Source organism: Bos grunniens, chromosome 15 (genome assembly GCF_055505025.1).
Source record: "Bos grunniens cultivar Pamir isolate PY7600 chromosome 15, Bosgru_T2T1.0, whole genome shotgun sequence".
In the NCBI taxonomy this organism is placed as follows: Eukaryota; Metazoa; Chordata; class Mammalia; order Artiodactyla; family Bovidae; genus Bos; species Bos grunniens.
The window spans coordinates 6380344-6403963 of record NC_141179.1 but is presented as its reverse complement, the minus strand read 5'-3'; the positions used below and the strand labels follow the sequence as shown (position 1 = coordinate 6403963).

The 23620-nt window shown below is 41.5% G+C and overlaps 1 protein-coding gene and 1 long non-coding RNA gene across 2 annotated transcripts; one reads left to right on the top strand and one right to left on the bottom strand.

The window, feature by feature from the left end:
- Positions 1-221: 221 nt before the first annotated feature.
- Positions 222-4200, bottom strand: LOC147357283 (interstitial collagenase-like). Its single transcript, XM_086341932.1, has 6 exons — positions 4025-4200; positions 3797-3945; positions 3438-3563; positions 2455-2624; positions 2074-2183; positions 222-423 (listed from the first exon to the last, which is right to left on the bottom strand). Exons 1-6 carry the CDS (start codon positions 4198-4200, stop codon positions 222-224), a joined length of 933 nt encoding a protein of 310 aa, XP_086198058.1.
- A 2407-nt stretch (positions 4201-6607) lies between these two features.
- LOC147357282 (uncharacterized) lies at positions 6608-9063 on the top strand. The gene is made up of 3 exons (XR_015141736.1): positions 6608-6767; positions 7486-7589; positions 8658-9063. It is a non-coding gene; the product is annotated as an uncharacterized LOC147357282 (long non-coding RNA).
- The last annotated feature ends 14557 nt before the right edge of the window (positions 9064-23620 follow it).

Here is a 23620-nt window from a genome sequence, read left to right as displayed (position 1 = left end):
CTTCCATGTGGGCTGACACACGTGTTCCCAAAACTAGAGAAACAGAATGGAAGCCCCATAGCCAGCTAGCCTTGGGAAATGAAAAAGGATCCTACAAAGGCTGATGTGTGGAAAGCACCCTCCTTGTCAGTCTCTGGAGCAGACCCTCCTGATGCCCAAATCCCTGGGCCCGCCACCAGATGTGCAGCTTTGACAGGTGGTCCCCATCATCCCCCTCAGCCTCAAGCTTTCCCCAGCCCAGGAGAAGGCTGGGCCAGTGTGGTGCCCGCCAAGTCACTGTCTAGTGATGGCTTCAGGACCTCCTCAAACAATCCACCGAGGGGAAATGTTGGTGGGAGGTACCTCAGCTCCCCTGCCCTTTGGTGGGACAGCTCTGGAGGGCGCTCTGTGAGGACTTCAAGGGTCTGCAGTGGGACTGGGCCTCTGTTGGCCAGAGCTGTAACCGCTCACTGGCACACCCCTGTTGTCTCTGCTCACTTATCTCAGTTCCTTACTCCTCGGCCATGCCTCGTGGGATTGCCTCCAGACCAACTATGTGCTTCCTAATTCTCATGTCAGTCCCTGCTTCAACCTCCTCCCAAGGGGCTAAGGACCTTGTGCAAATCAGTGACCTGTCCAAGTTTTGGTTCCCTCAAGGTCACTGCTGCTGCAGCTAAGTCGCTTCAGTCGTGTCCGATTATGTGCAACCCCAGAGTCGGCAGCCCACCAGGCTCCCTGGGATTCTCCAGGCAAGAATACTGGAGTGGGTTGCCATTTCCTTCTCCAATGCATGAAAGTGAAAGTGAAGTCGCTCAGTCACGTCCAACTCTCAGCGACCTCATGGACTGCAGCCTACCAGGCTCCTCCACCCATGGATTGTCCAGGCAAGAGTACTGGAGTGGGGTGCCATTGCCTTCTCTGCTCAAGGTCACAGGGAATGCCAAATTTCATTACCCTAATCCAACCCCATCTGAACTCTTCCTGCCAAATAGAACTTTTTTTTTTTCACAACGGAGGTGTTTTGACATTCTGGCAGCTTTCCATTAAAACAGAAGAAGAGGAAAGTGAAGAAAAAGAAGCATCAGCAGCAGAGGAGGAGGAAGAGGAAGAGAAAAAGACAGGGGGAGGAGGAGAAAAAACAGTAAGAGGAGGAGGAAGGGGAGGAAAGGAAAAAATCTCTTTCTCATCAATGATCCTCGCATGTCTGTACAGATACTTACAAACAAAAGTAATTTAGATTTATAACTAAGCCTCCTGATGACCTGCATTTATCTCATGTAGATACTAACATAAGATAATGCAAAACATCAAACATTCTATAGGCTTAAAGAGAGCTGTTGACTTCTTTCAAAATCCCTGATAGTTCTCATTTGGAGGGGGAGGATCACACTGTCTATGCTCTTATCCCTCAGTGAGTCAGTTTTGATGAGAAGAGGAAGCCAGGTGTGAGGTCATTCTATTCTGAATCCACACACAGTAGACTGAGTTCTAGGACTGTAAGGCTTTGGGGAGGAAAGTAGCAAGTTCCTCAGAAGGCAGGGTGGGAGTTGGGCCTGAGGGGTGGGGTTGGGGGCTGGTCTTCAAACGCTGTTTTCTTTCCTCCTCACGGCTTCCGGGGCACAGTGAGGATCTGTCGGATGGCAGGTAGGGAGTGAGGCATTGTGCGGATGGGAGGACGACATGGACAGAAAGGGAGGCCTTCCCTGTCTGGACTCTGGGCTGCTCAACGCTCAGCAGAGTGTAGAGAGCTGATTCCAGCCAGCCAGTCAGAGAGCAATTTGTCCTCAACCCCACCATCACATTTGCCATTGCAGAGTGTGCTAGGGAAAGGAGCTTCAGTCCGGAGTTGGCAGACCAGCTTTTGCTCCATCGTGGACCACGTGCAGCCTTTGGAAAGTCATATTCCTTCTCTCTGCCAAGCTCTACATATATCTGTGTCACGGAGGGTGGTGGGAGTAGGACTTAGGAGAGCTTTTATTTTATGGATTTTTATTATTATGTATGAATATAATACTGAAGAATAAGAAAAGAAAAAAAATACGCACACATGTATAATCATTATAAACATATGTCAGGATTAATTATAACTTGTACCTGTCTTTGAAGAAGAGCAATTCCCCACGAATTTTGGTAACAGCATCAAATGTTATCCTGTTATCACACTCACACACAGAAAGGGAGGCCTTCCCTGTCTGGACTCTGGGCTGTTCAACACTCAGCAGAGTGTAGAGAGCTGATTCCAGCCAGACAGTCAGAGACAGCCCAGTTATCACAGGGCTGTGGGATTTGTGGCACTGGGACCAGCTGTGGTTTATTAGATGGCCCTTAAAAAATAAACAAAGATCCTGAAGTTAATGAAGTTTTACATACTACATTGACCCAAAATATATATATGATGAAGAGTCTTTCAAGGACCAGGTCATTGCCACTATATTTGAAGCACACATATAGCTCACAAGCATGTGTCTGGTTCACCCAGCTTGACTTACCATAGATGGCCTGGATGCCACTGATGTCATCCTGAGACAGATAAACTTCACCAGTGTAGATGTAGTTGGGGTACATCAAAGCCCCGATGTTAGTAGAATGAGAAAGTCCAAAGGAATGGCCCAATTCATGTGCCAAAACCCAATACAAGCTGTAATCTAAAGGGCAACAGAATCAGTCAGTCTTTAGCAGATGGCAGTACAGTATTCAGGCCTCAAAGAGCAAATGTATCTCCAAACCGCACAAGAATTCCACTGTGGTTTGGTTTATGACATGGTCTGAGATGTGTGTGTGTGTATAATCATAAGAGAAGAATTAATTGGTTTGGTTTATGACATGGTCTGAGATGTGTGTGTGTGTATAATCATAAGAGAAGAATTAATTAACACTAAAAAGCCTTCAAGTCTAAATTTCTATAATTGAACTGATAAAATGTAAGGGAAAAAATTAGCTGACATGCAAAATTTTAATATTGATTAGTAAGTCCAGCTATAAATAAATTGGAAAAAAGATTACATAGAGAAACAACAGCATTCTATTAATGCTTATTACTCTGATCTAACATAAATTCTAAATAAACTAATACAGATTCAAAATAAAAATTTGGATAACCATGTACCAAAACATATATTCTCCAAAGCAACCCCACCAAAAGTTACCATTATTTAATTTTGGTACATATTTGTACACATACAAAATATCATTTGTAATCTTAGAGTATTTTAAAATTTCAAAAATATATTTTACCCTTAAGATGCAGCCATTAGTAGAAATAATATCCTTGGACATTATCACTAACTGTAACTATAGTGTTGCAATATCTTTCTGAACCACCATTAAAAAGCATATCTTTATTAAAGCATTTAACTATCATCATAATATTGGTTTATTCTTTTATACAAAACAGAACATATTGCACTAAGCCAAGAAAAGGGAAAATAAAAATAGAAAGGGAGAATTCCTTGACTCACTATTCAAAACTTTGGTCCATATTTCTTCTTCATCAAGATGAACATCTCCTCCAATACCTATTCCTGGTTGGAACGCATGAGCGAATATGCCCCCAGGTCCATCAAAGGGAGAGTTGTCACAATGATCTGTGAGGGACAAAGGGCAGCAAAGATAAATCTCCTTTTCTATTTAGACTTCCCTACCAGAGACGAGAGAGTAGGGACAAGGAGCCAAAAAGCATTGTTCACCTGTGAGGGGTCCCTTCTTCAGCCCGTAAAATCAGCACCCTCAAATAAGGGGAAAATCTGACCGGAAGCTCAGTGTGTCTGAAAGAAGTGTGAGGCGAGGTTCCGAATGGTTTGGGGAGAAAAGAGCTCACCTCCCCAGACAAAGGATATCATTATGTCCACTTGCCCCTCAGAGACCTTGGTGAAGGACAGGGGTGAGGCACTGCTCCAGAGCTGAAAGGCCTTCTCAACAGCCTGCTCTATGTCTGCTCTCGACAGGTCTGGGGTGTAATTTTCAACCCTTCACAGACATGTCAGAGCTCATTTCTCACGGCTCTGGTGGGAAACAGTGTCCCCACTCTGGGGCTCCGTCTAATTACCTGTAGGTCAGGTGTGTGCTCTGCCAACCAGGGTTCCCTGGAGTGAGTCCATACTGGGGTGAAACATCAGGCACTCCACACCTAGACTGCCTCATAATATCCAGGGTATCAGCATCTATCTTTCCCGTCACCTTTAGCCCAAAGAATTCCTGCATTTGCTTTAATTTTTCAATCATTGTACTGTGGTTTCTCTGCCTTTCGAATCAGCTGGTTCCAACCCCTAAGCCATAATAGTTTTGTAGGTATTTCTGATAAATAAAAAAAATTCAAACAGAAGATATGAAATCTTTCTTATTTCTCTGAAAATTCCCAGCATTTCACTGTAGTGACAGAATAGTTCTTTTACCTTAAAGGTTTAGTGTCAAGAGGGGAAAAAAAATCTGCTTCTGCAATGAATTTCTGTCTGAATTTCATAGCCCTTTTTATGCTTACTGTTGATACAGAAATGTCAGTGCAGTGGTAGAAACTATGCTATTGCTAGGTCTACAGAATTTCAATTAGAAGTCAGAATTACAATTAGAGCAACCAGTCTGCATGCTTCTCTTTGGCTTTCTCTTTCTCTATATTCCAAAAATGTCTACAGAGAGATTTTGTTGTTGTTCAGTCACTAACTCATATCTGCCTCTTTGCACACCAGGTTTCCCTTGTCCTTCAGTATCTCCAGAGTTTGCTCAAACTCATGTCCACTGAGTCGGTGATGCCATCCAACCATCTCATCCTCTGTTGCCCCCTTCTGCTCCTGCCCTCAATCTAAGTAGATTTTTATTTTTGTATGAGGGGATCTGTTTCTGACAAAATGGTTATCCCAGAATAAATCCCAGACTTCCATGAACTCCTATCCCTTGACCTTGGAAAAATGAGAAGGTAGGGTTCTTGAATTTCTGGCACGTGAAATTAAGCATTTACCTGGACCATCTCCGTGTTTTGCTCTTGTGTTTCTGAAGTGGCTGGAAACCCATGAGACCCCAGGCTCCTGAGCAGCAGCAGCAGCAGGGGAAGGCGGGGAATGCTGGCCTCTCCTTTTCTTCTGAGCTGAAGGAAACCAGGGTCTCCCTGCCTCTGCCGTCCTGTGGTTTCAGCCTGCAGGCTCTGCTTTTTTGTAGGGTCCTTACTACTACTACTACTACTACTACTAAGTCATTTCAGTCGTGTCCAACTCTGTGCGACCCCATAGATGGCAGCCCACCAGGCTCTCCCATCCCTGGGATTCTCCAGGCAAGAATACTGGAGTGGGTTGCCATTTCCTTCTCCTTGCACCCCCACAAAACTAAAAGCTATCTGACCCCGATCAGACAACATCCTTCTTATTTGCAATGTGTGGTCTCAACATTAAAAAGTTGTGACATAATACAGGTTAATCTTTTCTTTCTGTTTGTTTACACAATCTCAAGATTATGATCACACAGGAGAACAAAGAGATACACTCTACCTCACACATAACATCCTGTTATTGAGTCTATGTTGTCTTAAAAAAGACCCTTACTTTCTACACTATAATGGACATAACTCACAGAGCATTCTGTGAACTTTTAAAAATATTGGAGTTCAGTACTTAGTTCTGCTGATCCTAACCTGCTCCTGGGTTCTGTGTGCTCTTACCCCCCAGAGTTAAGGAAGACTGGCTGGTGATATGTGAAATGCTCCTGCTCTTCCTCCCCTCAGAACAGAGAGCTGGCTCCTAGAATCACCAGCTTTTCCATTTCCCAAAGATTTCCTCCTGCTTTTTAAACCTTCTCTGTGTGATCTGTTTTTCTACCAATCAGACATTGCCTAACTAGCAAATTAGCTTAAAGTAGGGAATAGTATGACAAAGTCATTACTAAAGACTGAACAAAGAGTAAACATTGACATTTTAGGAAGCAGTGAGCTAAAATGGACTGGAATGGGAGAATTTAACTCAGATGACCATTATATCTACTACTGTGCACAAGAAGAATCCCTTAGAAGAAACGGGGTAGCCATCATAGTCAACAAAAGAGTCTGAAATGCAGTACTTGGATGCAATCTTGAAAATGACAGAACCATCTCTGTTCATTCCCAAACAAACCATTCAATATCACAGTAATCCAAGTCTTTGCCCCAAGCAGTAACGCTGAAGAAGCTGAAGTTGAACAGTTCTATGAAGACCTACAAGACCTTCTAGAACTAACATCCAAAAAAGATGTCTTTTCATCACAGGGGGCTGGAATGTAAAAATAGGAAGTCAAGAGAACTTGATTAAGACTTTATTTTTTTCTACAACAAATTTTGTCTGGTTTATTGCTTAAAGGTAACAAAGCTGTAATTGAGACTGGCATTATTTTATTTATATTTTATAGGTGATGAAATGAACACAAGAATAGAAATAGCCCAGTTGTAAATTCCCTCATTCCCACAGTAAATGATCAACTGTGTTCATTCCGTCTGTGTTCATTCATTCAACCTACAAGTTTTTGATTAATGTCTATTGGGGCTGCTAAACCTAAAATTCTGGCTTCTTTTTCTACTATGAAAGTCAAAGGTGCTTGCTAAGAAGTATTTCCAAAACCAAAGACTCAATTGTTATAGATTCAGTGTGATTGTGTTTTTTTCTCATAAAAACAGGAAATCAGTTCTGGGCCATCAGAGGAAATGAGATGCAAGCAGGTTACCCAAGAGGCATCCATACCCTGGGCTTTCCTTCAACAGTAAGGAAAATAGATGCAGCCTTTTCTGACAAGGAAAAGAAGAAAACGTACTTCTTTGCAGAGGACAAATACTGGAGGTAATATTTGTTTGTAATAACTTTGTATGATAATAGTTACGGTAATTATCTTCTTTCTCTAAGGAAGTCGCCTGCCTTCCACTTAGACCTTTGTCCCCCACAGGAGGAACGGTGGGGCTCTAGACAGCTGTGGGGGAGTCCCTGTGTGTGTGCTCAGACCCCAGTCATGCTCAACCCTTTGCGACCCCATGGACTGTAACCCTCCAGGCCCCTTGTCCATGATTTCCCAGGCAAGAATATGGAGTGGGTTGCCATTTCCTCCTCCAAGGGATCTTCCTGACCCAGGGATCGAACCCGTGTCTCCTACATTGGCAGGAGGATTCTTCACTGCTGAGCCATCTGGGAAGCCCCAGTGACAACATATATGAACCAAATATGGTAGAAAACTTGAAATTTGTATCTGAAATGAATGATTAGATTCACTTTGTGTTCACATCTTTGTGATAGAAGGATGATTAAGATTTTTTCTCTCCAGACCTAAGAAATATGGTAGCAAACAGCATCTGCTAGATCAAGATGTTGCCTCTCTTTCTGGTAGAAATACAATTTTAAGAGCCAAGTTTGCGGTACCATTAAAGTCACACATTTCTGTAGCACTAAACACGCCTGACATTTATTTGCAAATCTCGGAAAGTTGATTAGAATTCCACATTTTTTGCCAATTTTGATAACACGGCCTCTGTGCAATGCTGAGCTTTGTTTCTTTTACTTGGTGCAGATTTGATGAGAAGAGACAATCCATGGAGCCAGGTTTTCCCAAGCAAATAGTGGCAGATTTTCCAGGGGTTGAACCAGAGGTGGATGCTGTTTTTGAAGTATTTGGTAAGAGGACACTCCTTTTGTTGGCAGTGGGGCACTTGAAACATTCTGTAGTACCGGAAGAAAGAGGAAAGCTGAAGTATTTAATAAAGTTTTCTTTAACCAGGTTCCTCCTCCCAACCCTAAATTTCAGCTTACAAATTTCATATCAATTGTATGACTACTTCGTATAATAAGCTGTATAAAAACCCCCTCAAGTGGTGTGGCCAAGTTCAACAGTGGCCAGCTGGCTTCTCCATCCCACCTCTAATTCTCATGGAGAGTTTCTCTGTCTTTTCTGAGTAGTCAGTCAGCTGCCAATATTTAACTTTCCATGAGCCCAAAGTTAAAAAAAAAAAAGGATTTTCTCCTGCCTCAGGGATAGATGGGTGGAGGGATAGATGATCTTTATTGAAAGGTAACCTGAGCACCAGGATGGCAGAGTCAGAAAGGATCGTCTGGTTCTGAAAGAGTCCCTGAGATTCTCTGAGACCAGAGAATCAGGCTTCTTTGTCAGCAAAGGGGAGGAGGAGTATTCGGAAGGAAAAATGTAAAGATACACAGTTTCTGAAGATGCAGAGAATTTTATCTGATTTTAAGTGGAATAACCTAATAACCCAGAGCCTGGTTCTGCTGTCAGAGAGAGCTGGAGTGGGGTGCTGTTCCCATCCTTTCCTTATTGAGTGACCTTGGGCAGGCATTTAAATTTGTTTGAATCTCAACTTCCTATCTGTAAAATGGAGTTAGATATATGTGCCTGATAGGACTTTTACAGAAAGAAATGAAAATAAAAGTCATGCAAAATGCTTACCATAGTTCCTGCTGCTCCTGCTGCTAAGTCGCTTCAGTCGTGTCCGACTCTGTGCGACCCCATAGAAGGCAGCCTGCCAGGCTCCCCTGTCCCTGGGATTCTCCAGCCAAGAACACTGGAGTGGGTTTCCATTTCCTTCTCCAAGGCATAGTTCCTGGCACATAGTAAATTTCTACAAACACTTTCTACTTTTAGGTATCTGTTATTCTGAGTTCTGTGTGTTGCCAAATTTATTTACTTGAAGAAAAATATCTCATTATTTCCCCTATCTGCATTTGCAGGGTTTTATTATTTCTTCAGTGGATCTTCGCAGTTTGAATTTGACCCAAATGCAAAGAAAGTGACACATGTGTTGAAGAGTAACAGCTGGTTGAATTGTTAGGAGAGATGTTTAGAAGGCATAACTGGGCATTTTAAGTTAAGCCGTTAACTCTTCACCTAAGTCTCTGTGAACTGAAATGGTTCGTGTTCTCCTGTGTGTGCAGTGATGGAGACCAAGAGTGTGAGCTGTGTGTCTTGCCCACTAGCCTCATATATCACAGAGCATTCAAATGGGCTGTGCATTTGTACTCTGGTCACATGCATCAGCCTCCCATGGGAACAGGGTTAGCACTCTGCAACAGGCAAGAGACTGTATATAGACTATTTGCTTATTATTTAATAAAGAGAATCTGTCAGTTAACTTTATCATGTTGTTTGTTTCAATGAATGCACTTTCCTCACCATCTTGGGTGTGTTGTGGACTGACAGTCAACAATGGAGGTACAGGATCAGGATCTCCATGGCTGGGACCTCAAAATGGGCTCAACCAGAACTGGAAACAATCTGCCATTTCCCCTCCCCAGGTGCCCTACCAAAGGGATGCTATTTCCACCAACAAGGCTTCATATGTGTTCCCGACACACCTAAGGAGAAAGATCAAGGGAGCTGTCACCACACAGGGCAGGCTCTGAAAAAAGTTGTGAGGCAGAATCCTATAATCAAAGCAAATCACCTAGTTCACACACCTCATTTTTTCTGGTGGGGAAATAAACCCGTTCTTTATCTTCTCCTTTTACTTATATATTGCATCAATGGAGTTCCTTTCCCTGCACAGGTAAATAATTGTGCTCAGATCGCCTCTATCCACACATGAAAATGCCCTCCTATACTCATTTTGTATCTGTCCATGTCCCCATAAGCCCCCATGGACAAATGGTTATCTTAAACCAGGTTGCCACTCCTAAGTAATATGTAGCACAGTACTGGCTACACAGTAAGAGCTCATTCATGCTATCACTTATTAATTCATTTGAGAATAGTTTATTACTAGTACTCCATGTCTCAGGTATTGTGCTGGGTTGTGGGCATGGGAGCCTGAGGAAATGGACACTGTCCCTGCCTCACTGAGATTATAATCCAGCAAGAAAGACTGTATGCAAAGAGTGACAAACATGGATACGCAACTGTGGTTTTAGGAAGAGTCATAAAGGAAAAATTCGGCTTCTTTGATAGAATAACAGGAGGAACTCCTTTGAGCTGGGTGGTTTTGGAAGTTTTGGAAGAATGGCATTGGAGAAGGTTTTGAAGGAACACATGAAAACTAGCTGAGAAGATGGTTTGGACTAAAGCAGTCACAGGGGAGAATCAGATGGGCATATGAATGTGCATATGATTGGCAGCAGAACTCTATGATGGCTTAGACATGGAGTTTATTTAACAGACAGAAGTGGCCAGAATAACTCCCAGATAGCTTTGTTGAGCTTATGGATTGATGGGGGAAGAACTGGAAAGAAGCAGTTTTGTGAGGAAAGGGCAATAGTTAGGAAGAATTGCTCAGTTTGCTAATTTTTGAAACGTCTGAGAGATGCCCAAATAATACCATGAAATAAATGAGCTTAGAACTCAAAAAAGAAGATATAGTGATTATGTTTGGTGATAAATGTTAACTAAACTTACTGTGGTAAACATTTCGCATTGCATTCACATACCAAATCATTATGATGTACACCTAAAACTAATACAATGCTGTATGTCAATTATACCTAAATTTTCTCTTTAAAAAAGAGAGAAGATATGAATATGTGGGATTTTTCAGCATTTTATTAGTCTTATAGTGCAAGACATACCAAATGAAAGGTTTTTATGATGTAACCTTAATAAACAACAATATTTTGCTAAGGATTGAACATGTCTTTATTTTAAAAATTAACTAAATTCATTTGGTTTATTTTTTGATAGACACTATGCAGCCACAGCACGAATTTGAAAGGTAAAAACATGCAATGAAAAATTCATTTTCCTTGCAGGTGTATCATCACTATCTAGTTCCTTTTTTCAGAGGAAACAAACTAGAATTTTAGGAATCCTTTCAGAACTATTTTATACATATGCAAGCAATAATATTATCTTTATAGGTTAAAGTGCGTGTGTGTGTTAGCCGCCCAGTTGTATTCAACTCTTTGCTAACCCATGGACCATAGTCTGCCAGGCTCCTCTGCCCATGGGCTTCTCCAGGCAAGAATACTGTAGTGGGTAGCAATTCCCTTCTCCAGGGGATCGTCCTAACCCAGGTCTCCTGTATTGCAGGCAGATTCTTTACCTTTTAAGCCACCAGAGAAGCCCTAAGTTAAAATGGTAGCATATAAACTCACACTGCTTTGTCATTTGCTATTTTCACTAACTATAGCCTGGCAACCATTCCACATCAGTACATGCAGAATTTGCTTCACTTTTCATGACTACATTCTGTGAGATAAATATGTAATTTACTTATTCAGTTTCCTATTGGTCACTAAATTCGTGATTAAATAAATGCATGCATCAAAGAAATAAAATTTAAATGTAAAATAATAAAAAATAAAAATATATTTAAAGTAAATAAAACTATTACATTAAATGATTATTCAGTAATGTGTAATTTGTGGTTGTCATGAGTATCCAAATGGCCCACGTGGTGGAGAATTTAAACAATAGTTTCCCTACCCCTCCATCTCTGCTCAGACTTTGAAGGTTAAGCTTTTCATCAGATATGCAAGTATATTCAAGGATATTCATTGTAGCATTGGGAAAAATAGTAAATAAATCAAATAAAATTGTAGGCATCAGTATACTATTTTCAGTATTCAGTGTATCAGTAGGTGATTTTAAATATTTCACTATTATTTCTATTATTTGATTGGCATGCAAAAAAAAAAAAAAAAAAAAGCTGCTCTCAGACATTAACTAGTCCAACTGAAGGTCTGACATATATTATTTGTCCTGTTTTAATGCAGAAACAAGTAGTTTACATACATCACCTCACTTAATTCTTCTTTGGGAGGTAGAGATTATTACGTCAGTTTTACAAATCTAAGGATTGCTGCTCAGAGACGATAGGCCATATCCTCAAGGTCATGCTGATAATAAATGGCTGAACCAGAGATGTAATCCATCTTGGCTGACACCAAACTTATGTATGATCCACTCTGCTGCTCCCTACTCTTTGTATCGACATGAACTGACTATACATGTGACGAAAAACAAAAGAGATGAAGCAAAGGAAAGACTGACAGAGGTAATAAGTCAAGAGCTGGAAAAGAGATAAAGGAACTGGCTCTTTATAGCTAGCTGAATCAAAAGGGGAGGTTGGAGTGGCCTAGGCATGGTGTGTAATACAGACTTTCAAAAGTCAAAGGTTTGTAACTCGAGTAATTTCTACAAGTGCTGCTTTATATTTTTCCACTTCAATAAGGAATATTAACTCAGGTGATAGAATATTTTACACGCATCTAAGTGTACAGGAATATGGCTTTTTAAAATAAATAGTTCATTCATAATTCAAGAGTATTTAATGACTTGTCAATTAGGATTCTGCTGGATAGTAGAAAGGGACAGTGGGAATCTCACTCATCCATTCATGCACATCACTAATTAGATGATGAGGCATTTGGCTACCTTAAGAGAGTCATAGATTAATCTTAGTTATAGATTAGTGGTTTTAAAAAACCACTGCAGGGGGACCTGAAGCGCGACAAAGAGTCGGCGCTCTCGGAGCTCTCGCTTCCGCGGAGGCTGCGTCTGGTTCTCGGTGAAGGGCCTAGGAGGTCCAGTCGGCGGAACCCACCGGTCTCTGGGCCCAGACCCCCCAGAGGCCCACGGCGCCCAGCCTTCCTTTAAAAAAAATAAATAAATAAAAAACCACTGCAAAATCCGATACTAAAGGAAAGGGCATGGGTGATTCATAACAGAGCATTGTAGAGGACTCCCACACTCCTGGGACAACACGTGTGACACATGAGACCACAGATACATTTTCAAAGGCGTGAAAATCTTTTATATAGATCTGTTACAGAACATCAAATTGCTTTCCCTGACACATTCTGAAAACGACAATTTAATTTTTAAATGTCTCTGCACATTAACCTGCTTTGAATTTCATTTTCCGTGAAGTCCTAACATGTTACCATCTGTAGCAAATGAAAAAGTCTTTTTCTCAGTGCTTTCAGTCCATGTCAGTTTTGTGATTAATCAGATTCAAATTACATCCTCATGAGCAAGTAAAAACTTGGGAGGAGAGTCACAACCGCAAGACTACAGTTGGCAGAAATCTAGGTCAAAATTCTGCTAAGAAAGGACAGAAGTGCTTCTAACACTTTTGGAGGTCACAATTTGGGGATGATACCACTGATATGGAAATAAACATAAAGGGCAGACAGGATAGGAGACATCCATTTCTTCCTCTCCTTATTCATTCACTCTTTGGGCAATAGTTACTAAGTACTCACTGTATGCTAAGCACAGTGCTAAAAGCTTGGATACATTTGGATAAATCAGTGAACAAAACAGGTGAAGATTTTGTCGTCTTAAAACTTCCATGCATGAGAGCGGCAGACAAGAAACTACAATAAGAACTATAAATACACTGCATCACATGCTGGAAGGAGATACAGGCCCGAGTCCGCCGTGCCCAGTGTTCAAGGAACAGCAAGGGGCTGCTGACGGCAATGAAGTCAGAGGGAGCGGGTGGGAGCCCTAGAAGAGAAAGGCAGAGAGATGCGGGCTGAGGCGGGAGCAAGTCCGCGAGGTGATACGGGTCGGTTTAAAACTTTGGTTTTTGGGTGAAATGGAAGAACCATAGGAGAGAATAGATCAGAAGAGGCTCTGGATACCCTGTTAGATCATTAATAGAGCAAATGGGAACATAGGTAGAAGCACAGAGACCTGTTAGGAGGCAACTGTACTACTTTAATCCAGCAAGGATGGTGACTCCAGCTAGGTGGGAACCGTAGTAGTGGGGAGAAGTTATTTGAGATGTATTTGCAAATAGAATCAACAGGATTTAGGGTGTGAAAGTGTGAGGCTGTAAAGTGTAGGAAAAAGAGAAGAGTTTGGAGGACCTCGAGTCTTTTAGGACAAAGCTGTTGAGCGGCCCTCACTTGAGGCGTGAGCAGGCTGTGGTGGGAAGACCGTAAGTTTAGTTTGGGGCTTGTTGTGTATTTGCTATGTCTATCTTACATCCATACAGTGATGCTGGATTTATGAGTCTGGAGTTTAAGGAAAAGCTCTGGATTGGAAATGTAAATTTGGGAGTCATCAGCACATAGATGGCTTCATTTTTTTTATTAAAATTTCTTTGTTTTATTTACTTATTTTTAAATTAAAAATTTTAATTAAAAAATCAGTTAATATTTTTGTGGTGCTGGGTCTTTGGTGCTGCACACGGGCTTTCTCTAGTTGAGGCGGGTGAGGGCTGCTCCCCAGTCGTGGTGTGTGGGCTTCTCCTTGTGGAGGCGCCTCTTGTGATGGTGCGTGGACTCTCAAGTGTGTGGGCTTCAGTTGTTGTAGCACAGGGGCTTAGATGCCCTGCAGCTCATGGAATCTTCCCAGGCCAGTGACTGAGCTTCCACCCCTGCACTGGCAGGCAGATTCCTAACCACTGGACCACCAGGGAAGTCTTGTAATTCAAAGAGCTTAACGGTGGAGTAAGAATATGGAAGTGGCCTCAAAAAAAGAAAAAAGAAAGAAAAAACATCCCTGGGGCACCCCAATATTGAGTTAAAGAACACATGAACAATGAATTTATATTCCACCACTCTTCGATGGTACTGACTTGAAGAATCAGAGTCATTTATGAAACAAAGCAGGGTAGAAAGTTTATCATAATCTACCGTTACAGATTGCCTCTTTTTTGCTACTTGTGAGAGTCCAGGTGTGAATTGCTATTTTTATATAAGTGTGTCTGACAGAGAGAGGAGGGTAGGATATGCTCTTGGCATGGACAGTTTGGGGCAAGAATGTGTGAATCCTCCTGGGTGATCCAAGGATGAGCAGATGATGAGTGAGGAGGGGTGTTTCAGCAGGTCAAGGGAGGAAATCAGGGAGGACCGAGTGGAGAGGGCAAAGGATTAAGGTGATGAAATACGAAATCTCACAAGGAAAGGAATATAGATTGGTCACGTAGGAGGTGGAGAGTGAACAAGGAGGCGTCTGGAGAGAATTTGCATCCAGAGTCCCAGGGCTGAGCCCAGAGAACCTATAGGAGAGCCTTCATTCTTCCTAGTCTAGGGACCAAGGAAGGGCCAGTTAGTCTACCTGAGAAGCAAAACCAAGCTTACCCTTTAAACAGGAAATGGGTGCTGCTGTGATCTGACTTATCTCTATCCCATTCATGCCCTGATGAATTCATTCCTTAAACAGACTGCGTGTCTGAGATTGCCAGGCCTTGTGCTAGGAATGAAGATACATTGAGATAAGATTCCTGTTCATATTCTCATGGAAGAGACAGAAAGGGCAATCAGGAAACAGGTTGGAATATAAGCGCTGCTCAGGCCAAGCCCAAAGAGCTGGGGACACACACAGCAACTAACCCAGTCTGGGGACATCAGGGAAGAATTTCAGAGGAGATACACTTAAGCTGAAACCCACAGGGCAAGCACTTAGTGAATGAAGGGAAGGAAGGATGATATCCCCACCAGACAGAAGGCATAAGATGTGTCAAGATCTGAAGGGGAGGGACCTTGGCTTTTTACTCCTTCAACCCCTTAGCATGGCATCAAAGTGCCTCATGTGTTCGTGTCTTTATGACAGCTCCCATTATGGCCCACCCTAATGCTACACTCCAGCGGCTGAACCACTTGAGGTTTCCTCTCCATGCCAAGCTCTCTGTCCCCTCCCATCCTTATGTTCAGGTCTCATGTTTGCTTTACCCACTGTCTGGCATATTGTGGATATCTTCCCAGTTCATTTCCCTTCTCTGGACATATCCTCCTAAGGTCCCCGTAGGTGAGGTTGGGCTAAGCAGTCATGCTTGTACCTGCAGTCCCACAGTCATGCAAAAATCTGATTGGATTACAGAAAGGCACAGGAATAAGATAGAGCCTATGAGGTGCTCTCTCCCAGAATTAGAAGCAACCCATAATACACAGTCAGACCATACTGTGGACAGAATCTATAAGATCACCTAGGGTTGGAACCCGAATCAGGACCATGGTGTGTCAAAGTCCTGCACAGAATATTCTCATGGGGAAGCATCCTCCTTGAAGCAAAACTGATCTACAGAAAGAGAAAAGAACAGCGAACCTGCAGGCTAAAGCTGAGAACACGAGGGAGAGAGAGACTGAGAGGGGGAGATGAAGACAGAGCCTGTAATTGTCCCATTTCTCAGGAAGGCCGTCCTGAGATTGGATTCCATGAGATTCTTCCATTTCCTTAGAATAAGTCGACTGTAATCATCCTCCAATGAAATGATTCCTGGCTTAGACATAAGTTGGGAGTGGACTGGTGAGCCACAGGCTTTCAAAGTGTATGTGAGATTTGCTGTGGGGTCCCAGCAGGGCAGAGGAAAATGCCATGTCGAGGCACAGCCAGCAGTTTATGAAAAGCGGAGAAAGGGCAGCCGGTTCATCTGCTATCTGTGTTGAACTGTCTCCTGAAAACTCAAGCCAGGGCCTCCCTGACAGCAAAGTTTTAGGGGCTTGGGATGAAAAGTAAGGTGTCTGAAGCTGTCAGTTACTCCTTGTCATCTAAATTCTACAAGGAGAGGGATATATTACAGTCCCGGTTTCCCTACCGAAAATTAAAAAAAAAAAAAAGTAAATAACTGTTGCTGGAAGCCCTTTTAGTCTGAATTCATATTCAGATTATGAAAATGTGTCTGGAAATTAATCATCCACTTGGCTGAACTGTATCCGTTCCTTGCTGTGCCCTACTGAGTGCTAACAGTAATGGCAGGGCTCTGAGTGATGGGAAATGGGCTGGAGACTGTTGGGAAATCCGGTGGAGGAGCTGGAGGGATCCAACTCCCTGCCCAACACATCCCTTCAAACCACTTCTTGCTATTGGGTTCTATATGATTCCTCTGAGTCTTTAAAATTAACTTCATTTGAATTCAGTTTCAATCAGATGGTTCCCCAGGAAAACACACATAACGTTCTCTCAGCTGACTTGCTCTTGAAAAGCAGTGCTTACTTCTGGATGTGAAGAGCCAGCAGGAGCCTGTCAGGTCAAGTGTGAAGAGAAAGGGTCGGGATCAGAACCACGTGGAAGGGTGATAATATGAGGGTTTTTTTTTTTTCTGAACTAAATTATAGAGAGATGAATATTAAGTATTCAACAGCTAAGCCACCAGGGAAGCCCAATTATCTAATTAGGAATATTAAATTTAAAAAAATCCATTACTGTTATTCAATAAATGTGACAACTGAGAAAGTGCTCCCCAAAGCATATGAATTAACTCAGTCAGTGAATAATTCAGCAATAAATCTATTTCGGAAATAGTCAGGCTATAAACAAGTTAAACTACTAACTTACTCAGCTAATGAGCCTTACCTCTGCACACACAGAGAATTTCTTAAACTTATCTGAAATTGATTAAAAGTGCTTCAGAGAAAAGCAAAGAATGCTGTTGCTGTTGAGTTGCTAAGTCATGTCTGACTCTTTGCAACCCCATGGACTGTAGCATGCCTGGCTCCTCTCTTCCCACTGTTTCCTGGAGTTTGCTTAAATTCATGTCCATTGAGTCAGTGATGCTATTTAACCATGCCATCCTCTGCTTCCCTCTTTTCCTTTTACCCTCAATCCTTTCCAGCATCAAGGTCTCTTCCAGTGAGTTGTCTCTTCTCATCAGGTGGCCAAAGTATTCCAACTCTGGTGCTGGAGAAGACTCTTGAGAGTCCCTTGGACTGCAAGGAGATCCAACCAGTCAATCCTAAAGGAGATCAGGCCTGAATATTCATGGAAGGACTGAAGCTGAAGCTCCAATATTTTGGCCACCTGATGCAAAGAAGCAAAGAATATAGAGAGATTAAAAAAAAAAAAAAAAACAAACCTGGCCTTCCCAGCTTTTACTGAAAGAGAGGTACTTGAAGATCCACTTAAGTCATTTAATCCTTGAAAGTGATAGTTGCTCAGTTGTGTCCAACTCTTTGCGACCCCATGGACTGTAGCCTGCTAGGCTCCTCAGCCCATGGACTTCTCCAGACAAGAATACTGGGGTGAGTTGCCATGTCCTTCTCCAGGGGATCTTCCCAACCCAGGGATCAAACCTGGCTCTCCTGTATGGCAGGCAGATTCTTTACTGTCTGAGCCACCAGGGAGGCCCTTAATCCGATGGTCGTTAGGAAAAAAAAAGATGCTTTGGGGGAAAATTCCACTCTGGGGTTTGGTCCTGGTAAGGGTCAGGCTGCAGAGTAACAGCTGATTCTTAGTATAACCACCTCTATCAGCAAGAGCTCCTCAGCACAATTAAGAGGAAGCTCTTTCACTTTCCTAAGCCAAAACTAAAGGTGAGTATTTATGATACCTGACTTCCTGGTCATGATTTAAACCACTAAGAGATTTTCCACCTTGACATTTACTCTTCGAATCACAATTAGCTTATGGCACTGAAGGTGATGATGATGATGCGACCCGTTATAACACGCTGCTTCCTGAGCAAGTTTCCAAAAGTAATAAAGGAGGTAACTCACTGTGCTGGCTTACATGGTGCATTTAACCAAAAGTTAAATTCCCTCATTGCATAATAAGACTTTCTTCAGTACTTGTATTTAATTTATGTTATAGGTAATTATTTACTATTAATATTTAGCTATAGATACATTCTTGTCAGGACTCATAGTTCTAATAGTTCTGATAGCTTTGCTTCCAATGAATTAAAGCAAATAAAATTTGGGCGCATGATTTCCTCATCTCAATGTAATTGGGTTAAGGTAAGTGATTTGGAGTGTCTTTCTAGTCTAAGAGGAATTAATATTCATTGAGCAGCTATTATGACAGCAAGATACATCCTGTGTTTGAGGAACTCACTATCCTACACATTGCCGTGGCATATCTTAATATCACTATTTTCATTTTATATGTGAGAAAATGAAATACCATAGAGGTCAACATGCCTAAGCTTAGTGGTCTAAATTGTTGCAAAACTCTAATTGAGTTTTGAATCCAAATCTTCCTTACACAAAAATCTGAATGCTGTTTTGGTTCTATATTGTTTCTGGGTACATGTAGTAACTCTATATTTGCAATCAAGCTTTCTAGAGTATCAAGCAGTAAAAGTACATCAAATTTTTATATACATATATAATTTTGGTTAATATTCTAGGGATAAGTTTGCCTTTTTATTTCAAGAAAATACTTATCCAGAAAATGAATCTGGATTTGTTTCTGAATCCAGAAAATGAGTTTCATGTCTATGGGCCCCTAGTATTTATCTTGTATTATTATGTAATACCTGATCACAGGGACAGTCTTCAAGGGCAGGAAGTGAAAATTTTAATATGTAATCCTTCCATTTAAAAGGTACATATCAGTTCCATTATACTGTAAACAAATGGGCTAGGCATTATTATTTCCTTTTTGCAGTTGATAACATCAAAGATTGCTCAGCTATGATTCAAACCTATGTCATTGATTCAAAATTCTGAGCTTTTCCTGCCACACCCTTTGCAAAGTACTTGAAAGAAAATGCCCTCCCCACATGTAAGGTAACTCTCCTCACTCACTACAGTTAGAAAACCACTGCTTTGTGCATAAATCTCAGATATTTCTAACAGAACGTGCATTGGCTTCTAGACAGCTCTGGGCTTAAATCTCCACTCCACCACCTCCTGGTGCCTTGGAGAAGATAATGTCTGAGTTTCAATTTTTGCTCCCCTACACCATGGAAGTCTCCAGCTCTAAAGGATCCAGACTCCAGAGGTCCACGTCCTGGCCACCCCAGCAGCTTCCAAGGAGTGGGAAATGGAGTGTGGATCTTTATTCCTGATGGGAACTGCCCAAATGTCCCATTTTCCAGTTTAAAGAAATTGCTCCTTTCTCTTATGCTTCCCTCAAACCTTTTCCTTCTCCCTCTTAGTTGAAGACAACGGACATAGCCTTCTCAAATGATCTTAGGTTTTCCCAAGTTTAGAAGGAGGTACTGCCTTCAATCAACTAGTGTTTGATTGTAGTCGTGAAGGCACATCTAAGATCAGGGAATGCAGAATCCTTGGCAACATCAGGGGAAACTATAGAATGCAATTTTACATCTCAATATACTATCTCATGACATATACTGTCTATAGAAATATATGTCCATATTGTTTTGTAAGGACTCTGTTAAGTATATTTGTTTATGAAAGTATTGTACTATAGGAGCTTCCCAGGTGGTGCTAGTGGTAAAGATCCTGCCTGCCAATGCAGGTGACGTAACAGATGAGGGTTCAATCCCCAGGTCAGGAAGATCCTCTGGAGGAGGAAATGGCAACCCACTCCAGTAGGCTGTGCCAGGCCAAGGCCTCCCACAGAGCCTGATTGGAATTGGCAGGCTATGGCTGTGCCTATCTCTGTACTTTACACATGTACCCCAATGTTCATTGCAGCGCTATTTACAATAGCTAAGACATGGAAGCAACCTAGATGTCCATCGACAGATGAATGGATAAGGAAGTTATGGAACATATACACAATGGAATATTACTCAGCTAGAAAAAGGGATGCATTTGCATCAGTTCCAAAAAGTGGATGAAACTGGAGCCTATTATACAAGTAAGTCAGAAAGAGAAACACAAATACTTTATGTTGAATTTAATTGGTAGAAGACAAATAATAATAAAAACAATAAAGCTAACTCTTCCTTAGCACTTTCTGGCCAGAAAATATTCTAGTTGTGTGTGATATATTTAGTAGATGAAGGAAGAGAGAAGAAAAAAAGGAAGGAAAAAAGAAAGGGAGAAAGAAAGAAAAAGAATAATAACTAATACATATGTGAATTTTGGTGTATAAATGGCTTGAGAGCCCCTCACTTCCATCAGCTCCCAGGACCCAGCAGAAGACCTTCCAAGGAGGGCTTATTGAAAGATATTCCTGCCAACTGTCCAACCACACAGCTACCTTATTTCCCTCTCCACTTACCTCTCCAACAAGGCCAACAGAAGTTCCTAATGCCAACATGACAACATCTGTTGCCAGTACTAAAAAGTACTGAAGCTAAAAGAGGCACACTTATATGAGAAGCAAAAGGAGACTTTGATTTAATTTGTTTCAGCCATTAATAGATTTCTGGATAAACTAACTGGAAAGTACACACTTGTATTTTGAATCTTATTTTTTCTGTTGTCTTCCATAAAAAATTTCAAGACATGTGCCTACATAAATGTTCATTGGTATACTATAAATTACACCTAAGATTTTAACAGCTACTTGAAAAAAATAGTAATGTATACAGTATCACATTGCATCTCATTCATGAGAGAATTAACCCCCAGAGCAAAATTGATGTCTGATTGTTTTTTGCAGTTCTGAGCGTGTGACCCAATGCCTTGTATCAGATCAGTTCAGTTGTCCCAGTCCTATCTGACTTTTTGTGACCCCATGAACTGCAGCACACCAGTCTTCCCTGTCCATCATCAACTCTGGAGCTTGAAAAACTCATGTACATCGAGCCGGTGATACCATCCCACAGTCTCATCCACTCTTGTCCACTTCCCTTCCTCCCTTCAATTTTTCCCAGCTTCAGGGTCTTTTCAAATGAGTCAATTCTTCACATCAGGTGACCAAAGTGTTGAAGTTTCAGCTTCAGCATCAGTCCTTCCAAGGAATATTCAGGACTGATTACCTTTAGGATGGACTGGTTGGATCTCCTTGCAATCCAAGGGATTCTCAAGAGTCTTCTCCAACACCACAATTCAAAAGCATCAATTCTTTGGTGCTGAGCTATCTTTATGGTCCAACTCTCACATCCATACATACCTACTAGAAAAAACGATAGCTTTGACTAGATGGACCTTTATTGGCAAAGTAATGTCTCTGATTTTTAATATGCTGTTTTATGTTGGTAATAGCTTTTCTTCCAAGGAGTAAGAGTCTTCTAATTTCATGGCTGCAGTCACCATCTGCAGTGATTTTGGAGCCCCAAAAAATAGACTCTGTCACTCTTTCCATTGTTTCCCCATCTATTTGCCATGAAGTGATGGGACTGTATGCCATGATTTTAGCTTTTTTTCTATGATGACCTCCAAGACCTCCTAGAACTAACACCCAAAAAAAGATATGCTTTTCATCACAGGCGACTGGAATGCAAAAGTAAGAAGTCAAGAGATACCTGGGGTAACAGGAAAATTTGGCCTTGGAGTACAAAATGAAGCAGGGCAAATGCTAACAGAGTTTTGCCAAGAGAACGCACTGGTCATAGCAAACACCCTCTACCAACAACACAAGAGATGACTTGGACATCACCAGAGGGTCAATACCAAAATCAGATTGATTATATTCTTTGCAGTGAAAGATGGAGAAGCTTTATACAGTCAGCAAAAACAAGACCAAGAGCTCACTGTGGCTCAGATCATGAACTCCTTATTGTCAAATTCAGACTTAAATTGAAGAAAGCAGGGAAAACCACTAGATCATTCAGGTATGACCTAAATCAAATCCCTTATGATTATACAGTGGAAGTGAGAAATAGATTTAAGGGACTAGATCTGATAGACAGAGTACCTGATGAACTATGGACGGAGTTTTGTGACATTGTACAGGAGACAGGAATTAAGACCATCCCCAAGAAAAACAAATGCAACAAGGCAAAATGGTTGCCTGAGGGGGTGTTACAAACAGCTGAGAAAAGAAGAGAAGCTGAAGGCAAAGGAGAAAAAGAAAGACATACGCATTTGAATGCAGAGTTCCAAAGAACAGCAAAGAGAGATAAGAAAGTCTTCCTCACTGATTAATACAAAGAAATAGAGGAAAACAATAGAATGGGAGAGACTAGAGATCTCTTCAGGAAAATTAGAGGTACCAAGGGAGCATTTCACGCAAAGATGGGCTTAATAAAGGACAGAAATGGTATGGACCTAACAGAAGCAGAAGATATTAAGAAAAGGTGGCAACAATACACAGAAGAGCTATACAAAAAATCTTAATGTCCCAGATAATCACAATGGTGAGATTACTCACCTAGAGCCAGACATCCTGGAGTGCAAAGTCAAGTGGGCCTTAGTCAAGTGGGCATCAGTATGAACAAATCTAGTGGAGGTGATGGAATTCCAGTTGAGCTATTTCAAATCCTTTAAAAGATGCTGCTGCTAAATTGCTGCACTCAATATGCCAGCAAATTTGGAAAACTCAGCAGTGGACACAGGACTGGAAAAGGTCAATTTTCATTCCAGTCCCAAAGAAAGGCAATGCCAAAGAATGGTCAAACTACCACAAAATTGCACATATCTCACATGCCAGCAAAGTAATGCTCAAAATTCTCCAAGTGAGGCATCAACAGTACATGAACCAAAGACTTCCAGATGTTCAAGCTGGATTTAGGAAAAGCAGAGGAACCAGAGATCAAATTGCCAACATCTGTTGGATCATCAAAAAAGCAAGAGAGTTCCAAAAAAACATCTACTTTTGCTTTATTGACTATGCCAAAGCCTTTGACTGTGTGGATTACAACATACTGTGGGAAATATTTAAAGAAATGGGAATACCAGACCACCTTACCTACCTCCTGAGAAATCTGTATGCAGTTCTAGAAGTAACAGAATTGGACATGGAACAACAGACTGGTTCCAATTGGGAAAGGAGTATGTCAAGGCTGTATATTACCACCCTGCTTATCTAACTTATATGCGGAGTATGTCATGCAAAATTCCTGGCTGGATGAAGCACAAGCTGGAATCAAGATTGCCGGGAGAAATAGCAATAACTTCAGATATGCAGATGACACCACCTTTACTGCAGAAAGCAAAGAGGAACTGAGGAGCCTCTTGAAAGTGAAAAAGCAGAATGAAAAATCTGGGTAAAACTCATAATTCAAAAAACT

What these genes read in the sequence shown, in the direction of transcription:
- LOC147357283 (XM_086341932.1), bottom strand. Translation starts at nt 4,200, where the DNA reads ATGATTGAAAAATTAAAGCAAATGCAGGAATTCTTTGGGCTAAAGGTG. An exon ending in AGCACACACCTGACCTACAG is followed by an intron (nt 3,946 to 4,024) that starts GTAATTAGACGG and finishes ATGTCTGTGAAG; the next exon opens with GGTTGAAAATTACACCCCAG. An exon ending in ATGGACCAAAGTTTTGAATA is followed by an intron (nt 2,625 to 3,437) that starts GTGAGTCAAGGA and finishes GTTGCCCTTTAG; the next exon opens with ATTACAGCTTGTATTGGGTT.